The sequence below is a fragment of the Crotalus tigris genome, unplaced genomic scaffold (assembly GCF_016545835.1).
Source record: "Crotalus tigris isolate CLP2741 ecotype Arizona unplaced genomic scaffold, ASM1654583v1 scf7180000019856.1557650, whole genome shotgun sequence".
NCBI lineage: Eukaryota > Metazoa > Chordata > Lepidosauria > Squamata > Viperidae > Crotalus > Crotalus tigris.
Genome location: NW_024097742.1, coordinates 1258395 through 1279589, shown reverse-complemented (window position 1 = coordinate 1279589; position 21195 = coordinate 1258395). Strand labels below are relative to the sequence as shown.

At 40.2% G+C, this 21195-nt stretch overlaps 1 protein-coding gene across 7 annotated transcripts in view; it reads right to left on the bottom strand.

Annotated features, from left to right (window-relative positions):
- The window catches only part of LOC120317866 (glutamate receptor-interacting protein 2-like), a 154408-nt gene that overhangs the window by 67523 nt on the left and 65690 nt on the right, over positions 1-21195 (bottom strand). For all 7 annotated transcript variants that reach the window (XR_005559327.1, XM_039364831.1, XM_039364826.1 and 4 more), the window contains one exon: positions 742-889. Coding sequence is in view for 6 of the 7 variants with exons in the window: in XM_039364831.1 (XP_039220765.1) it covers positions 742-889 (148 nt within the window). In the remaining variant the exon portion in view is untranslated. The remainder of the gene's footprint in view (positions 1-741; positions 890-21195) is intronic.

The following is a 21195-nucleotide window of genomic DNA, read 5'->3' as shown; positions in this document are numbered from 1 at the left end:
AAAAGGGAATAGTATGCAGTTACCTTTCGATGCAATAGATAAGATTTTGGAGAACTAATTAATCTGTAAGGGTTCATATTAAAAGGTCAACATCATATTGCGAGTTTAACAGGGTTAATTTATTTCTGCTAAACCAACTTTAGTTAACATTGAACAGCAGATATATTCTGTTCCCAATAATATTAGGGCTTTTCTTTTTTTAGATGTTTTGCAATACTTATAGTTTCCACTCTTGAAATAGTCTGAAATACGTATATACCAGAGGTTGGTTTTGAGTGCTGCCATTTTTCTGGATGAACTGAAAAGGGAAGTATTTGGCATAGAAGGGACAACCTTCCCTCAGATGTGCCCAAGATAAACTCAGTTCCTTAAAGCCCTGTATTATAATTCTGCGGGTTTTCACCAATATACATAGGCATGAAAGCCAGCTGGGAGGCTTTGGGCCAGTCACTCTCTCTCAGCCCAACCCACTTCACAGGTTGTTGTTGAGGGGAAAATAGAGGCAGAGCATTAGCTATGCACATCATCTTGAGTTGACCAAAAATATAGATAGGGTAGAAATCAAATACACAAATAAAGTTTTTCTCTTATGTATAAAATGTAGTTTATGCAGAGTAGCACTTATACAGTGCTGCTTTTTTCAAGCTTCCCCAGATCTCACCAGATGAAAAAAATTTCAAACAGAAATAAATATTAAACCAAACATATCTGGGAGAACATAATCACAGTTCAGCCTCCTACCTGTCTCCCACACTAGCTGGCTTGATCCTCTCAATGACTATGACTTGCTTATTCCGATGGGTGTTCATTGATAATGTGATTCCCAGGGCAGAGCCGGGAGCCTTTGCAATTTCCACTAGCAAAGGGCCTGATGCATTGGCTACCATATCTATAAATCAAAAAAGACATTTGGAATTAATTCTGCTTAGCTTTTCCCAACAGGAACATCAAATGGGTTAGGTGGGAATACCAGCAATTTTTATAATATGCTGGACATATATGGTCACACAGGACTCTGGATATTGTGTAGAACATAATACTACTATACAATCTTTAACATATATTGAAATTCAGAAATTCAGGGCAAACTATAAAGCAAGCATGCTTATAAAGTCATCCTTTAAAATCTCTATGTTTGCAAATGTCCCTTCTCAGTTACTGCTTAAAGATCTCAATGATCAACCAAATGAAAGATAGACCTTAATAGGCAGCCCAACCCAGCAACTGGAATATTTTTTTAAAAAATAATTATAATTAATAACTATAATTAACAGTATACATTATACAGGACCAAGTATAGCTCCAGGGCCAAAACCAGAACTTTATTTCATTGTAAACCTGATATCTGAAGGATTAGTGCCCCATCTTGGTCAGGAACCATTTTCTAATAGGGAGTGCCGATGGGGTACGTTGTGACATTTTTGCAGGCATTCTGGCATCTCAGGAGAAAGAACATGTGTATCCTACCTAATATCCATGCAAAGTATTCAAAGTTGTTTATGTCTATTCGAAGGCTAAAACAGTACATACAAATAAAAGGCAAAGTCCAGACAATGTGTGAAGGTTTGTTGTTCAGTCACTAAGTCTTGTCCAACTCTTTGCAATCCCATGGACCACAGCACACCAACCCCCTCCATCCCTCACTGTCTCCCTGAGTCTGCCAAAACTCATACTCACTGTGTTTATGACATTATCTAACCCTCTCATTCTCTGCTGTCCCCTTCTCATTTCGCCTTCAATCTTTCTCAACATTATCAGGGTCTTTTCCAATGAGTCCTCTCTACTCATTTGGTGGCCAAAGTATTTGAGCTTCAGCTTCAGTATCTGTCCTTCCAAAGCACAGTCAGGGTTGATTTCCCTCTAGGATGTGTGAATAAGATTTGGGTAATTTCATTTCAGTGTATAATTATCACATGTCCTATTTGGCATCTCTCTTGACATGATCTGGTATTTTGCTTTACTAAAAGCTAAAGTTTAGCTTGACTAAAAGTGCTTACTATTTGCTTTTAGGAAAAATATTAAAAAGCTTTATTATGTAGCTTTGATAAAAGCTGTATTCCACCCTGGATTCTTTACTAAATACTGGATCCTATCAACAAATGCTTTTACTATGAAGCATCTATCCCCACTACTTCACATATCTAAAGGAACCGGAGAAAGTGAGAACATAATTTGTATTGGAGAGATTGTATTCTGTAAGCTATGTTACACATGCACACAAATGTTTCTCACAGCTTTTTAAGATCTAATAGTACACCCCAAACATTTAAATTATAATTGGAGCATATCCCATTTAGGCTTTAAACAAATCTAAACACATTTTACTAAACTTAGTTAAACATCTGGAGAGAAAAACACACCAAACTTTCACAAAATGTATAAGTGTACCTAAATCTAGACCAAGTAGTTGTTCAGAATTAACAAAAATTATCTTACATAGATATATGGATTAATAGCAAAGAGCATGCAGTGGATATTTTGGACAATTAACCTTAGTTAACAGAAAGGAATGAAAGCTTTTACAATTTAAGAAACCCACCCATCAAAATGGTAAACTAGCCTCAATTATCTGATTATTAGTAAGATTGCCATGGAATTAACTACATTACAGTAAAGGGGATCTACATGATTCTGTGCACATGCAGAACAAACATTTCTAGAACAGCTGGATCTGGTTTTTAAAAATTGAAGTGTTCAATTATTTTAACCTCATTGTAATGCAGGTTACAAAAAGGTAATCAATAAATATAGATCTATAATGTTTCCATGCTCATTGGAGAATTGTTCACCTCTGAAAATAGCAGTAATTTCTGCAGCTTGATCTCTATATAGTCAATCTCTATTGACTATATAGAGATCAAGCTTTTAAAATAAAACGATCATTTTAAAACTATGACTTACAAGCATTGCTCACCTGAGCAGTACACACTTAAAAATTAAAAAAGATTAATGACTGGCATTTATTAGTTGTCCAGTATCTTTCATCAAAATAGCAAATATATTCCGTGATAAGGAGCTGCTTCTAGAGAGAGAAAAGGAACATTCTTCATACAGCAAATACCTATCTGATCTCCGACAAGGTAGAAGAAACCATCAGAGAGATAGGGTTTATGAAACTGCTATTGCAATTGCCATTAGTATTGGTAGTGGCAAGTCAGCCAGATGTTTAGATTGGATCTGGCATTTGTGTCTACCTATCAAGCCCTTGCAAAGAATCCAAGATAAGCAAATGTTCTTGTTTGATGATATTAAATGTATATAACAAATATATGGAATTCTTAGTAAAGCTGTCTTTTGCAATTGACTGATGGTGATTTTGTCAATGTTAATGGCATTCAAGTGTGCCCCAAATATTGCATTCAAAGCATTCATCACTAGTGACACTATTTTTGTTTTCTTTTGCTTTAGTTGCTCTATTTCTGCTTGCAGGTCTTTGTATTTTGTAATTCTCTAGTTCACCCTCTTCTATTCTGCTTTCATTAGGTACTGCCACATCCACATCCAGACTTTTTTTTCTTTTTCTTATCAACAATTGTTAATTCTGCAGTGTTAGGTGGCAGATATTTGTCTGAACTGTAAAGTCCCAAATGAAGCTTCTCCATTTTCAATTACTTTGTGGTTTCAACAATTTTTGCATGCAGGCAAGTGGTATTTCTTGCAGATATTCCAATGCATCTTTGTTGCTACTTTGTTTGCCGTTAGTCTGTGTGAACTTCTTGTAGCAACTAGCTAGATGGTCCACTGTTTTTTCAGCTTCTAGGCGGAGGCAAGTGCATTAGTCATACTTACTAATGGATTCCAACATTCCTTTTCCCCCTTTAGTAATGATTTGCTATTTTGTGATATTACTTTTGTCTTGCTCTTAGCTGTTTGAAACCCATTAAATAAGAACACAACAAGGCACAAGCATTTCTCCCAACCACCTTGAGTATACAACCAACAACACAGAGACAATATTACTTAACATCTACCACATATATACTGGAAAACAAATGTAGAGGTTTTTTAGCTTGCCAAAAAGTCTCTTTCTTCAACATACGATATTTATCTGTTAGGTGCAAAATGCAAAAGATGCCAACTCTGAAGCTTCTATTTAAAAACTGCAGCTCACATAGAATAGCTCAAATGAGAAATATAAAAACTGATGATTCTACAAAGGGATAGGGAAACCTAGGAAACAGACTTCAAAGTCATCAGACATTTTCATTTCCCCCAGCCAAGAGAGACGCCGTCTGCTTGGAAACATGCACAACAGCAACTCTGCAAGGAGCAGAGAAGAATCCAAGTTATCATATGTTGCTGACATCAGGAAAAGCTTCTAATACACCTGATAGGCCTCTCCCCACACAATGAACTCCCTTCATTTAATCAAAAAGCAAAAACTGCACACCTCTTTTGACCACTAATATTTATTCCATTTTGGGAGTTTTTCCAAAGCTGATATATTAAGTATCACCAACAAGCTTTGTGAGCAACTTCTTTCCTTTTTCACAAAATCAGAAAGTTTTGCTTCTAACTTTAAACAAATCTGTTCAATGTGAAATGTGGACTGTGATGTATATTCTCTTCATTAACTAGAAAGTAAAAAGCAGCTTGTACTATTGGCAGATGGTAAAGATCCAAGGAAAAGGAATAGAATGGTGCACCAAAAACCTATTATAGTGTGGGAAGTCAGTCCCCCAGAGAAGGAAATATTAAAAGGGCAGGAAAATATATTTCCTCAAAGGATCTTAAAGAGGCAGAAAAGCATGCCCAGTTTTCTTAATAGCCCCAGGTCTTCCTCTCCCAAGCAGAAACTAGCTCTGTACAAATGCAGATGTAAACCATCTAGGAAGGTTGGAAGCCCCAGTTAGAAGATTAAGAAGAGAAAGATACCTAAAATCTACATACCCCACCCAAAATCTAAGACAGGACAAAATAGGATTAACCCACAGATGCCGAAGGGCACACCTAGACACAGGCCAAAATACATGACACAGGAAATACAAAGCCTCAAAACAGGAACAGGAAGCAACTCCAAACAAAAGGCTCCAGAGGGTATAAAAACCCACTCCCTACATGTGCTCAGCCCCTTTTTTCTCTCTTTCCTGCCAGAACCATCTTCCTGTCTGGCTCTCCTCTTCAATAAACTGCAACCTTCTTTCTAAAGCAGTCCCCATGTTGTTTATCCCTGACTTGGACTGAACTATGATGAAGATTTTTCCTTCAACAATTGCTTATTCCTAAGAAACATGATTTATTTTGGTGTTCAAGCTAAAGTCTATGTTGGCTCTGCAGCTTTTGGAAAGTGGATTATTACCTTTGAGAAGAGATAGATCTGATACGGCTTAAATTCAGTTCTATAAATGCAGAATTAACACAGAAAACCAACAGCAGTTTGAAATAAATGTTTTTTTTTAAAGTGGGACAACAAAACAAAATATCTTGAATCTGTATCTTTTGATTGAAAAAAAGGTGAAACGGAGGCGTTATTTAGCAAGAAAAGGTTCCCATAGATACACCAGCAGCAATTAGGCCCATGAAAAGTAGCAAATTCTAAAAGCATTGTATTTTTCTCAGTGGCACATTCTGACACCAGCAGTATATAAAGAAAGCAAAAATGTCTTGGCAAGACAACATGCCATTGATCAGCACAAAGTAGAGCACATTTTAGTATGATTCTTATTGACGCACTTTAGCCAACTGATTGTTGATCCAAGAAGTGGCCCAATTAAAATGTGGCACTGTTGTAACACTCTGGGGTGAGACATCTGTTCCCGCTGAATTAACAGCACACACACACACACAAAGGCAATTTTTTAAAAAAACTCACATAGCAGCAGTGGGTATAATTCATGCAGAAGTGATCAATAAAGGAAACTAGCCTCTGAAAGGCTAATATCATGAACAAAGATATTGACTATGCTGAAAGAATCGGAGAATGCTTTACAAGCAATGAATGTGGCCTCTCAGCATTATTAGGTGACAGGAGACTGCCTGCGGTTCACAAAAGGGGATGAGAAAAACTTTAGCAGATGAAGCCTTTTGGCAGAAAGATCATATGAAAAGCAAAGGAGAGCCTGAAGGAGACCAAACTTGCTTCATCAAAAATATCTTTTGCCTCTTAAAAAAAAAAAAAAAAATTCAACAGAGAATGAAAGCGATAATTTGGACCAGGAGGGAAAGAGATATTTTTTTCCCCACTTTTCTTTCATATCATCCATTTGTTGATTTTTACATCTAAATTAATGTAGTTATACTTCAAAAGGCATCTAGTAAGAACACCTTGGAGCGTTTAACAGGCAGAAAAGAGGGAAGGGGAGGGGGGGGGTCTTAACCATGTCCTAATATGCATTATAAAAGCTGTTTCTAAATAAGTTATCAGACAAGAACCAGGGGAGAATTCAGTGATTCCAGAAGGTGTGAAAAATGCTTCCTCAATTGATCTCATTCTCAGAATGGCAATTAAGTTCAGAAAATGGATTCATGGATTCCCTACCCATCTTAATCAACATGCACAAGAATGACATTTTTTCCCGCTAAAAGCTAGCATATCTGCTGGGAGGGTAGGTAATCCTTTTTGTAATCTTCTCTAAAATCATCTGCCACATGATGAAGTTTAGGAGGACAAAAATGAGCATTTGACCAATGAATTGATCCCCAGAAAGAAAGAAAGGGAAAGAAACGTTGAACTCAGGACCCACATCTAGTACGGCTTTAATATTAAAGGAAAATAACAAAGAGCACAAATGATCTTTTGATCTTTCTGAGTCAGTCACTCATTTCCCAAACCAAATCAATCCTTAAACAAAATAAAATCACCTCCACTACATTAATTGCTATGAGACAAGTTTCCTGTTTTGCAGAAAAGGGATATTAGCCGAACACAGCTTTATTTCCGGTCCCTGATTGGTTGGTGACAGGATGGGTTACAATTTCTTCATTGACATAAAAGCTACAACAAGCAGGCAAGGAATGAATGAAAGTTTATTTTCCAGAAGGTGGCAAATGGTCTTCAATATCCTGTCCACAAAAGTTCAGAGAAAAATCAATATTTAATTGGGGTCATTTTTCCAGTGGCTGCTGATTTCAGAGCCGATGCAGGTCAAACCTTTGGCTGACCTAGGCAACCTAACAGCCAGCTCTGGTTTCAAAGGAAGCAGTTTCTTGTTCTCATTTCTCATGGTCTGCTTGCCTTGCTTATGAGTTGCTCTCCTCAGACCTAGTTATCAAATGACCTAGTTATCTACTTCTGTTGCACATTAAGCTATCCATCTGTTGAAAGTGGGATTATCTGTGTTGTTTGGCTTGAAAGAAATACATGATAGAGTCTAAGATTTGACAAAGAACTATTTTAATGACCCAAAATGATCCAAATTAGTTTTGAATGGGAACTAATGACCAGAAAATCTCCTTGGTGTGCTTGGAATGTTGAATCGAAGCTGGCTCGGGCTGATTTATATTTATCTTGTGATCAATGCAGAATTTTACACATTTCCCTGTTAAATTCTACCTTTAATCACTTCAGCCTGCCTAGATTCAAGACTGCCTAGATCTTTTTGGATCTTCTCTCTGTTTTTTAAATGATTAACCACCATGTCCAATTTTGCATCATTTGGAAACTTCATAAGTGTTCCCTCAACTGCCTTGTCTAAGTCATTGCTAAAAATGTTGAACAGCTCATGATCCAGAACAAGGCTTCATGGCTCTTCACTTGATACTTCCCTACAAGCTGAAGTCATCATGGTGCCATTAATGAGCATTCTTTGGTGTAGTTATTCAGCCAACTATGTAACAAATGTATCACCTAACCCATATTTTACCATGTTATGCAAGAGGATATCGTGAAACATTTTGCCAAATGTTTTTCTATGAGACAGATATGCTGTATCTGTGGCATTCCTCTGCTCTGTTCAGCTATTAACTCTATGAAAGGAGAAAAGAAAGTTAATCTGGAATGATTTGTTTGCACACACCCATGATACTCTTGTCATTTGTAGTGCGCAGCTGTCCTTAGCCAGTCTAAATATATGTAGTTTCTTCTGATAGATTATCAACAGCAATTCTGCAATCCATCACCATAGTTCCTTTGGTTCCTTCAGTTTTAAAGATCTGAATTATTTAAATTATCCACCTTCTCTCTTAGCTAATAGTAAGCTACAGTTCTCTTGTTCCCTGTTGGCAGAATGACCAGTTAGAGCAGGCATGTCAAATTCGCGATGATGTGTGACATCGTGCAACGTATCAGAACTTTTTCCCCATTGTCGGCAATGGGGTGGGCGCGGTTTCCTCGTGACATGTTCGGCCTGCGGGCCAGCAGTTCGACACCCTGAGTTAGAGTTTCATTTATCTCCTGAGAAAAACCAAATGCAAAGTAGGAATTAGGAAATTCTGTCTTCTCATTGTGGGAAGTCAGCTCCCCAGAGAAGGAAATTTTAAAAGGGCAGAAAAATATATTTCCTAAAAAGATATTGAAGAATCAGAAAAGTGTTATGTCCTGAGCCTGTGGAAGCAGGCTCGGGGCATTGTAACGGTCCTGGGCAGGTGCAAGCTGCCCGGGACCAGACTGGCTGTCGCCAGCACTCGCGCGCATGTGCGGGTGCGAGCGCACCAAATGTTACAGTTTGGACCGGGAATCGCCTATAAAAGAGGCAGGGAGATTTGGGCGTTGTCGGCGTCTTGTAACCAGTATGCTGAACAGAAATAAAGAGTTCCTGAGAACTACAACTGCTTCTCGTGTCATTGCCATTTCGCGAAGGACTTAACACTGGCGATGAAGGTGGGATTGCCTTACATCGACTGAAGACAGGTGTAAGCTTACTCTAGAGTCCTGAGCAGTAGGAACGGCGTTGACTCGGCAGCTACCCGCCAATCTAGCGAGCACCGGGGGTAGGCTGGCTGATAGACCCTTCCTTTTCTACAAAAATGGCAAAAGTTGGAAGACTTTCAGAATTCGACGTCTCGCATCCGGAAAGATGGGAGTCCTACGTAGCCAGGGTGGAAAACTATTTTAAAGTCAATCAAGTAAGAGAAGATAGTTTAAAAGCCGCCACCCTGCTGTGCGTTTGTGGTCAAGACGCATTCGAAATCGCTGAAAACATAGCAGCACCCGTACCTCTAGAATCTGTTAACTACACAGATCTCAAAAAACTACTAAAGGAACACTTACAGCCCAAGTTGTCCGTCATCGCTTGGCGCCACACCTTCGAACAGAGGGATCAGCGACCCGGAGAATCAGCCAAAGAATACATCGCTGCATTGAGAAAAGCCGCTAAACACTGCGAGTTCAAGGATCTAGAAGAACGGCTGAGAGACAGGTTTGTATGCGGACTGAGGCATAGAGAATTGCAGCAGAGACTTTTCGCTAAAGAAGACTTATCATTCCAAGATGCCTTGAGAGAGGTTACTGCAGAGGAGGCAGCAGGCGGCGCCATCAAGAACATGAGGCCGATCAGAAGCACTCCAGAAGCTGTGTCCGTGCACCAGGAAGGAGTCCAAAGGAACCTAGAGGAGGATCCTGACGATGAAGTAGACCGTCTCTACCCCACGAAAGAAGGGAAACAGAAAGAAAGCTCTTCAGCTCTCCCCAAGTGCCTCGGTTGTGGAGGTCGCCACAAAAGGACCGACTGTAGATTCCGATCCGCTATCTGCAGGGCATGCGGAAAACAGGGACACATTGCAGCTGTGTGTCTGGGCCGTCAGAAGGTACAACCTTGGGAAGAATTGCACCTGAAAGGTACCAGGGTCCCCAGTCAAAACAGGGTGGGTTTCTGTGCTTCGCGAAGAAGCATTTATAGGACAGGCACACACAAGCCCATCAAGAAAAAGCTGTCACTTAAAGTGAAGCTACAAGGGGTTCCATTGGCTATGGAACTGGATACGGGGTCTGCACTTTCAATCATTTCCATGCACACATTTAGGAAGATTTGTTCTGGCAGCGGATTTCAGGCCAAGCTGAGGCCTTCCGACACTGTGTTAACAGACCTTCAAAACTCCAGAGTGTGTGTTAAGGGGGAGGCCACCCTTAATGTACAGTATAAGGATTTTGAAGGTCCACTAGATGTAATAGTAGTAGGGGGTGAACAAACGAGTCTCATAGGGCTCAATAGCTTGCAAACAATAGACCTACAAGAAGTCTGCAAAGAATTTGCAGATGTTTTCAGCACGTACAAAGGACCCCCTGTGTCACTGAAGTTAGACCCCACTGTCACCCCTATTAGAATTAAAGCAAGAAGGGTCCCTTTTGCTTTGAAAGGTAAAATTGACACAGAATTGGACAAATTGATTCAGCAAGGAGTTCTAGAACCTGTCGACTCCAGTCCTTGTTACGCCTCTTAAGGCAAATGGGGACATTCGCATCTGTGCAGATTACAAATGCACTCTGAATAAGGCATTGCAGCAACATGCCTATCCTGTCCCCGTGGTCAGTCATATTCTGGCCTCCCTCAAGGGGGGGTGCATTTTTGCAAAGCTTGACCTAGCTCAGGCGTATCAACAGCTGCCTGTTGATGATGCTGCTGCTGTAGCTCAAACCATTGTGACCCACAGGGGGGCATTAAAGGTAAAGAGGTTACAATTTGGAGTAAATGTCGCTCCTGGAATTTTCCAAAGCATAATGGAAAACACACTACGGGGTATACCAGGGGTTTGCCCCTATTTTGATGTCTTAATTGCTGGAGACTCTACACACAACTTAGCTGAGAGATTAAGGGCTGTCCTGCTAAGGTTCAGGCAAACGGGCCTCAAACTTAAGAAGGACAAATGTAAAATTGGGGTGCCTTCTACAGATTTTCTGGGATTCAAAATTGATGCTACCGGGATTCACCCTGCTGAATCCAAATTGAAAGCTATTTTGCATGCTCCTAGGCCAAAGTCCAAGGCCTGAACTACAGGCCTTTCTGGGCCTTCTGAACTTCTACAACTCCTTCCTTCCAAACAAGGCTAGTGTAGCCGAGCCTCTTCATAGGCTCTTGGACAAACAGGCAGTGTGGCAGTGGTCACAAAAACATGAAGCAAGTTTCAATGAGGTTAAGGCCTTACTCACTTCTAACAGTGTGCTTACACATTTCAATGAATCCCTTCCTGTGTGCATCGTTTGTGATGCTTCTCTTTATGGGGTGGGAGCCGTACTGAGCCACCTCAGACCAGATGGAACTCAGGTTCCTGTTGCATATTACTCCAGAACCTTGTCTTCTGCAGAGCGAAATTATGCTCAAATTGACAGGGAGGCTTTAGCTGTTGTTGCTGAAATCAAAAAATTCCATGATTTTCTATATGGCAGGCATTTCATGGTCTTCACTGACCATAAGCCTTTGTTGGGGCTGTTTACTACACATAAACAAACTCCCCAAATCATCTCCCCCAGGATGCTGAGATGGTCTATCTTTCTGTCTGCCTATGATTTTTCCTTACTTCACAAACCTGGGAAAGAAATGGGCCATGCTGACGGCCTCAGTAGATTACCCCTGCCAGTAGTAGAAGCTGACCCTGCACCAACAATCAATATCCTCTCCATTCAGGCCTTGCCTGAGTCCCCTTTAGATGCAAGGGATGTGGCTGCTGAATCAGCCACAGATCTCACACTTTTGCGTGTCCTTTCTTGGGTTTTATCTGGATGGCCAGAGAGCTGTCCAGGCACTGAGTTTCATAGTTTCTGGTCCAAAAGGAACGAGTTGTCCACCTTCCAGGGTTGTCTGCTTTGGGGGAGCAGAGTTGTCATTCCTGCCTCAATGAGGACTAGGGTCTTAGGTTCCCTCCACGAGGGTCATCCTGGCATTGTACGTATGAAGGCGCTTGCGCGCAGCCATTTGTGGTGGCCTGGGTTAGACAGAGACATTGAAGCTAAGGTGCATGCATGCCACCTTTGTCAACGCTCGCGCCCTGAAATGCCCCAAGCTCCTGTACATAGATGGGAGGAAACACAGTCTCCATGGTCTAGGGTGCACATTGACTACGCTGGGCCCTTTCAGGGTCAATTCTTCTTGGTCCTAGTTGATAGCCATTCAAAATGGCTTGAGGTTGTACCTGTCTCTTCCACCACCACTGCAAAGACTATTCAAGTACTGAGGGGGATTTTTGCTGCACACGGGCTTCCTGATGTCCTCGTATCTGACAATGGCCCGTCAATTCACTTCTTCCGAATTCCAAGCTTTCTTACAGGCCAACATGATTCGTCATGCCACCTCTGCGCCTTTCCACCCATCCACCAACGGTATGGCTGAACGCATGGTTCGCATCACCAAGGATGCCTTGAAGAAAATTACCTATGGAGACTGGCATCACAGGTTGGCTGACTTCCTCCTTTCTTATCGCACTACACCTTCCACTTCTACCGGGAGGAGTCCAGCTGAACTTGATTGGGGGCGCAAACTGACTACCAAGCTTGACCGGTTGCACCCGGACAGACTACCTTCCACAATCACACAACCCAGGGCACCTAGACAACTGCTTGTGGGTGCCCCGGTTTGGACTTGTAACTACGGGCCTGGTCAATCATGGGTCCCTGCCACTGTATCCAGGGTCACAGGTCCTTTGTCCTACGAGGTGTCCCTGGACGATGGTCGTGTCCTGCGACGACACATCGACCAGCTCCGCACTAGACGGGACCTTCCCACTGAGACTCCTGGGTCTTTTCCAGGGGGGGAGGGGGACCCCTTTGGGCAAAGGGAAGAGTGCGGGCTGCCGCCTATCATTAACGAAGGAGCTACAGACAGCTCATTCCGAGATTCCGCAAGTGCTCCAAACAGGAATCCATGGAGCCCAACTAGAACTCAGGCACCAGTGCCTACTCCAGCCAGGGAGTCACCCCGGGGGCATAATCACTACTCACCCGCATTACTCAGTACTCCATTCAGGGAGGATATCCGGGAGCGTCCAAACAACCCACACCCTGCAAGAGAGCTGGCACACATTCCGTCTAGTTGGCCCAACACTACCCCTGTCCTTAGAAGGGGGCAAGCACACAGGGAGGTGGTCGAGGAACCAAATCCCGACTACAACACCTCTGACATCACTCAGGGGACAACTGAGTTTTGGGACAGCACTGAAACCCCAACAAGCCCGGGGACAGAATGGGAACACGGGGAAAGACAACCTCTTGACAGGTCTAGGACAGACCTTGGAGATTCTACAGAATTGCCCAACAGTGACAGTCACTTAAGAGGGCCAGAGAGCCTGCAGCTAGGCAGGACAACCAGGTCAAACAGAGAAAGAAGCCCTGGCCTGACGAGCCCGGTGGGCAAGCAAGCAGGCCAGGCATTGGAGCACAGTCATTGGGAATCACCAGGGTTTAGCAAGGGGGACAAGCATACACCACCCCGTAGTCAAGGGGTACTTGGAAGGTACCCAGAAGTCAGGAGGTCACAGAGAGCTAGAAGATCTCCTAAGTATTTAGAAGATTTTGTAACCCTATTGGCAAAACAGAGTTAACAGAGAGTATTCCTGTACACATAGGAAAATAGAACACTAGGGAACAATAGAAGCAAAGGGGACGATTGGTACAGGGTTGTATGGGTACCACACTCGTATTGGGTTGTATATTATTATTTGTATGATCATAGTCTTAGCCGGGGGGGAGGGGTGTTATGTCCTGAGCCTGTGGAAGCAGGCTCGGGGCATTGTAACGGTCCTGGGCAGGTGCAAGCTGCCCGGGACCAGACTGGCTGTCGCCAGCACTCGCGTGCATGCGCGGGTGCGAGCGCGCCAAATGTTACAGTTTGGCCCGGGAATCGCCTATAAAAGAGGCAGGGAGATTTGGGCGTTGTCGGCGTCTTGTAACCAGTATGCTGAACAGAAATAAAGAGTTCCTGAGAACTACAACTGCTTCTCGTGTCATTGCCATTTCGCCAAGGACTTAACAAAAAGCATGCCCAGTTTTCTTAATAGCCCAAGTCTGCCTCCCCCAAGCAGAAGCCAGCTCTGTACAAATGCGGATGTAAACCATCAGGAAGGCCCCAGCTAGAAGATCAAGAAGACAAAGATCTAAAATCTTCATGAGACAGGACATGGTAGGATTAACTGACAAAGGCCAAAGGGCACACCCAAACTCAGGTCAGAATACATGACATAGGAAATAGCCTCAAAACAGGAACAGGAAATAACTCCAAATAAAAGGCTCCCTACATGTGCTAGTTCCTTTTTCTGCCAGAACCATCTTTCTGTCTGGCTCTCCTCTCCAATAAACTACAACCTTCTTTCTAAAGCAGTTGCCATGTTTTTTCCCAGCTTGGATGAACCATGATGAAGACTTTTCTTCCAACATCATCATCACCTCTTATAGAGTTACTGCTTTCTCACAATGGGATTATGCTCATTTTGGCTTTCTGTTTATTTCTAACTTACCAAATGAACTTTTTGGGGTGTTACATATACTGTATCTCACAACTCTCAGTTCATTCTGAGCTTTAACTTTTCCAGCAAGAGTTCCTACACCCATCTATTGTCCTAAATGTAGCAAAAAAAGCAGAGCAATTTTGGGGCAAAAAGGACAAAAAATGGCTGAATGATACATGTACAAACTGTTTGACACTCTATGATTCCTGGGTGATTTTTTATTTATCTATTGTTGCATGCATATAAAGCATGCATATAAAGCTTACAACTATGGTGGTACAGTGGTCAGAATGCAGTATTGTAGGCTAGCTCTGCCCATAGTCAGGAGTTCAATTCTGACAGTGCTGAAGGTTGACTCAGCCTGTCATCCTTCCAAAGTTGGTAAAATGAGGAGCCAGATTGTTGGAGGCAATATGCTGATTCTGTAAACAGCTTAGAGGGGGCTGTAAAGCACTGTGAAGCAGTATATAAGTCTAAGTGCTATTGCTATTACTATATCAATGCTTGAGGAAAGAAGGGAGAATTAAAATTACACATTGTTGTAAAAATGGAAAACTGGCATATAAAGGCATTAACCGAGCTCCTTCTGCCTTCTCTAATAAAGTGTTGGGTGACTGCATTAATGAGCTACATTGACCTTAAACTGGGGTAAATGAACTGCAACCTCAAGGCCTTAACCCCTCTTTTTTTGCAAATTGGTTTTGGAGATTACAAGTGCCAAAAATTGGGCAAGTGATTTCTCAAATATTTGCAGGCAGGAAATAGATGAAAAGTACCTTGGAGATCTAAAATAAGCTTAACAAACCACACAGGTCTAAAAACTAAACCAAAAAAAAAAAAAAAAAAATCAAGCATCTGAGGAAAAAAAAAACAAGAAGGGAAATTCTGGCAACTTGTTGATAACCACATCAATTCTGCATTGCTGCTGTTGCCTTTTATGGTTAAAAAAAAAAAAAGCTAAAGCTGCTTTGGCCCCAAATGTCTGTTCACCTAAAGTTGTTAAATCTTCTGAAGGGATGAAATGTTTATTCCTTCCCAGCCCTGTTTAAAGGTGATATAATTCAACTGTTTTTGAAAATATATAGAGGGGAAAATCTATATGGGATAAAGAGACACAGAGCAGAGCGTTAACCCTTATAAGCATATAGAAGAATGTTGTTTGTTCTTTTATAAATCAACTCAAAACCAATTTACATATGGTCTGGATTGGTTATAAAAAGTCATTTGATTCATAACCACACAGCTGGGTCACCAAATATTTGGAAACAATCGATGTCAGTAAAAACATTGCATTTTTTTTTTTATTTAGAAAAATAAATAATGAAGTCAGAATTGATGGTTGGAAATGAAAAACATGAGCTTGTCAACATTTGGAGAGGCATCTTCCTGGTGATTCATTATCACTCTTACAATTTGTCATTGCTGTGATCCCATTTTCAGTGATTTTGAAGAAAACAAACATTGGTTAGCATACAGCAAAAAATGCTAATAAAACCTTACATTTGCTTTATATGGATGATCTGATGCTTTATAGAAAATAGAAATCAAAATACAAATTTATACACATGTATACAATTTTAAAAATAATTAGTAAAATTTAAAATCTCCTGATAACAGATCAAATCATCTCTAAATATTATTCATTTGCACTTCTTCTTAGTCACTTATCTCATTCATTCCCTCTACTTTTAGATGCAGCAAGCCATGTTTCAAAGTAAGATTTACTTCAATTATAATTACCCCAATCAGTTCAAACAAATTTACATGCTTCCAAAGCAAGTTAAATTACACAACAATAATTATGGGCACAAGACAATTCTCTTCTGGTGATATGTAGTGACATGTCTGTTCATTCAGAACTTAAATGCTTCAGTGGGCCATAATCCCAGATAAATATGAATAAGTTTACAGTTCATAGCTCATTATTTCACTCTCTGCAGTAATCTTCAACCCAAAGAAGACCCCATTTTTAATTTTTGTACTTTTTTAGTCTGCTTTTCAGAGAAAAAAAAATTGACACCCTTCCAATTATCAAAAGAGTGATGGATCTTCCTCGTCCATCACTCATCCATCATGTTAATATATATCTAGGCATATAGCAAATACTCTTATAAACTTAAGCACAGGCCAATATTTACTATTTATTCATTTCATTTTATTTATTTCTATACTATTAAACTCCATATGACACAAGATGCCTCAAGACTGGTGGAAAACAGTGTTGCTTCCCTTCCTAATACAAGCAAACAGCAGCCAGAAAACCATCCTTTATCTTGCAGAGGTAAAATTATCTTTTACTTTAAACTCTCCTTCCATGCCCCCAGCCCACAACTGCTTATTGGCTGGACTTACACCCTTTGCCATCTATTTTGCTCTCTCATTTCCCAGCTGACTCCCAGCAGTGCAGTACAAATTCTTTCCTTATGAATCAATAGATAGGCTAAAAAGGAGTAGGAATAAAACGAACCTAAAGTAATGCTGGAACTAGATTTCCAGCTACAGCCTTCTGTCATGACTAGGCACAATCAATACTAACCAGATAAAAACCACAGCAATTAGCACAGTTTTCCAGCAAACCATGCAATGATTGGTGTGCATTGGAAGTGCTGTTTCCTGATGGTGTCATGTATTGTTTGGTTATAAAGCGGAAACAATCTTTGTCTTTTATGCACCTCACATTCCTGCCACATTTCAACCTCCACCTCCTATGCATCATAACCCCAGTGAAACATGCCACATCCATTGATTAAACGTTCTTGACATGTTGCCAAACTTCCTTAGCCCACTTAGCTAATAACATTTTTGAGTCAAATTTAAATAGTAGTTTAACAATGGAAAAAAGGAAAGTGTTGACCAATCTTTTTATCCATTCCCATTTCTTAAGTGGGCATTTATGGTGCGTGGTTACCACACATAAGCAAGCTAAGGATTTAAACTTCTGCTTCATTTCAAAATGCAAATAAATTAAGCCAAACAGAGTCAAGCCAAGTTCATGTTTGGATAGCTCTATCCCAGATACATGTATTTGAACATATGTATGCATGTGATATAATTTCTATATTCAACCCTTCATTTTATATATATAAAGTTAAGAAAAACATAATGTGAGCATACATTTTACAACCCCCCCCCCCACACACACACTCAGGGAGAGAATTTCCAAAAGCTCAGAAGACTAAATCTCTGATCCCGGTCAGTAACCCAGATTGGATCCTGGAACATTACCCTGGGATCCATATATTTGCCTTCATTTGTGAAACATTTTACTGTTCCTCAAGATATAGAAAAATCATAACAAGGTGGTAATAGTTTAGTGAGTCAGAAAGTCTCTATTCCAGATCAACAGTCTTGAATATGCAGCTGGAGACAATAGTTCTCCAGATCATTTGTGCTGATTAATACATGATGTAGGGCTTTCCCACAAGCATATCTTCCAAGTAGCTCAGTGCATCTTTTCTTATTATAGCTTTCTCACTGACTACTTTGCTTCAAACTTGATGTGGCATGTAATCATTTTGTTATCCCAGGGCTATTCTGGGACTATACCAGTGGTGGAGAACCTATGGCATGGGTGCCAGAGGCAGCACTCAGAGCTCTCTCTGTGGGCACGTGCACCATCGCCCCAGTCCTAGGCCTTCAACTGGGTTTTATAAAATCTTTTCGCTTTAGGCCTCCGCCGCCGTGTGCAAAAAAAAAAAAAAAAAAGGTTCAATCAATCAGTCAATTTCAACTTCTCATGGGAAAAAAAAAAGATCTTGCAAAGTTGGAATTGATTAATTGAACTTTTTAGTCCCACCCAGTCTGTCGTTACCACCGCAGCCACACCCACCCACTGGGCCACACCCACCCGGCACCCGACGATGCATAAGTGGGTTTTGGGTTGCAGTTTAGGCACTCAGTCTCTAAAAGGTTTGCCATCACTGGACTATACATTGCATAGAAATTCCTAGAAATTCACATGTCAGCCACCTAAGGTATGGAAAAGAGTTCTACAATAGTTTATGTCATTAAAACTTGATGCATGTACACAAGATGACATAAATTATCTTGTAATTTCGGTGGCCATGTAAATGTATTTAATAAATAAAATAAAATAAAAATAAATATGCTGTTTGCATAAAATACCTTAACACAAATATCAATAAGGTATTTAAACAAAATTATATACAATAAAACTAATAAAACATTATAAAAACAGTATATTAATTAATAAATTCTAATAAAATCATGAAGGGAATAGTCAATTGAGGCATATCCTATAATTTAGAATATCAGATACAAATGTAGAGCAGATATTATCTGAGAACAATAAATGAAAATACCCTGACCACTTTTTATTTTAAAAGTGAAATGAAATAGTTAGAAAAAAATACTTTCCAAGGCAAAATGTCTGAAAGGTAGAGAAATGAAATTTATTACCTTACCACTACCAAATTCTTTTCAGATCTTTTAAAAACTACCAGATTCCAAGTCTTTACAATCCTGATATATACATTTCCCTATCCATATAGAGGAAAATCATTTAGTTCAAACACATATCTGTCATAAATCAAAGATATCTGGTTCAGCTCTAACCTTCATTCTTGAACTAGATTTTTTTTTATTCTTTTAAGATATAGATTTGAGGCTGGTTTAACACTAAGTACTTAATTTGTGTCCTGTGAAGGGTGCACCTAGAGAAGTTGAAAGTATTCACCCATAAAGATATTGCAAAAGAAGAAGGATGAAGAAAGAATCTAATTTTAGACCGAAGATCATAAACCTGCTGTAATTCTGCTTCACAAAGCATACCCAGTTAACTTGTCAAGCTTCACAGCACTAGTTCCTCAAATTACACACACACACTCACTCACATTCCCGTACTCTCCATTAAGTTTATACACCAGAGTTTCTAACAGGATACTTTTCCTTCATATTCAACATTTCGTAGCACATACAGTAGCTGTGTCCCAGAAAAATGCCTATTGTGCTCCAGCTCAAAACTTAGAAACATGAGAATAACCATCACTCCATCCAGAAAATGTTTTTTTTTTAAAAAGCATTACAGTAAGGTAATCCATGCTGGCCAAAACATAAAAACCAGCAAACTGAAGAAACATCTGTGTTTACAAGGGAGAAAACAAAGAAAGCATTCTCTGATGTGCTTTCCAAGTAACTCTAAATAGCATATACGAATTAGGCTGGTATCTTTCCAAACCTACTCCTAATGCTCATTTTGTCATTGCTTTCTGGTTTCCATTCTGTAGCATTCTTTATTTCCTCAACTCCAGAACTAATTTCAATTCCAAATTAATTTCAGCTGAATAAAAGCAATGATACAAAGGAGAAAGCAAACTGGATTATACTGGTACTATAATACATGAATAGAGTCCAAACCGAGACAACATACATTTTGAAAGTGGAAACCCAGGTTCTTAAAAATCAGACTAGATTATTTCACATTTACTTTGGCAATTTATATCCATTTCTGAAGGGGAAGCTCACCTGCTTTAATGTGAGCTGTGTTCATTCCCCCTCCCCCCCTTTGGCTGTTCAAGATGACATCCTATTGAAGAAACTGAAAATTAAGTACAATTAAGTTGATACGATGTGCAAAACAACAACAGCCCAGAGTAAGATTTCAGCAGAAGGCTTTCCCAATGCTGTAATATTTTTTATTACAAAAACGTAAGGGAAAAGGTGCATTTGTTTGAAATGCAAACTATCAATTGGAAAGGTTTATGACTCCTTTGAAGGAATGCAAGCTAGCACAAAAAAATGCAATTAAGTCTTTTTTTCCCCCTCACTACACTTCATAAGGAAAACCTTCTTTATCTGGTAGGCAGATCTTCTTCTTGGCATCAATAAAAGGGTTCTCCTCTTTCTGAAGTAAATACAAGTTCAGAAAAGAAATTTTCCTCAGAGGAAGAATGGGAGTACTGATTCCATGTCTTATTCCCTACCCCAAGTGGAAATAATTTTAAAGCTGCTGCACACCAACTGTACAATTTGGTTTTCCCTTTTGATTAGATAATAGCTTAATATAACATTTCTGGTAAAGGGTTTTTTTTTTTCCCCGCCCTACCTTAACACGTTGGTTAGAAATGTTCACAAATTGAAAGCTTCTATGGCAAAAAATTAGAATTTTTCCAACTTTAGAGTTGGAGAGAAACATTTGCATGTTTTAAGAATGTTCCATTTGGAAGAAAAGCTCTATTATCCCTGATCACTAGAAATGTTTTGAGGCCCATTTGATTTATTCTTAGTGTTAAATGGGCACCATAAGTGGGCATCATTAGTCTTTTCCTTCTGTGGCTCAACCTTAAGCACGGCAACGTGGTTCACATGATTTGCCCGCAAAGAGAAAAATGGACTTTAAAAATAGACATTTGGGGTGGGGGTGGGTGGGGTTGTTTCCTTCTCTATGCAAGGCACTGCTTTTTGAAACAGTTCACTGATCTTCTTCTACAGCCTTTTTGGGCTCAGTGGTAACCTTACATTATCATCTCTTATTTTGTTCAACATTTTCAGTAATAACTGCTTGAAATTGCTGCAAGGCTCGAATAGTTTTTTGTCTTTTGAAACATTTGGGGTTGGGCCTTGATCTCCATCAGCAGTGGCTTATACAGCTAGTCCTCAGCCGAAAACTACAACTGGGACCAGAATTCTGTTGCTAAGCAAGATGGTTAAGTGAATCACGCCCATTTTATGACTTTTTCGCCACAAGTTGTTAAGTGAAACAGGCAGTCATTAAGTGAACCCCGCTTCCCCTATTGTCTTTGTTGGATGCTGGCTGGGAAGTTCGCAAATGGCGATCCCGTGATTCTGGAATGCTGCAGCTATCATAAATACATGCCAGTTGCCAAGCGCCTAAACATTGATCTAGTGACCCTGGAGATGCTGTGA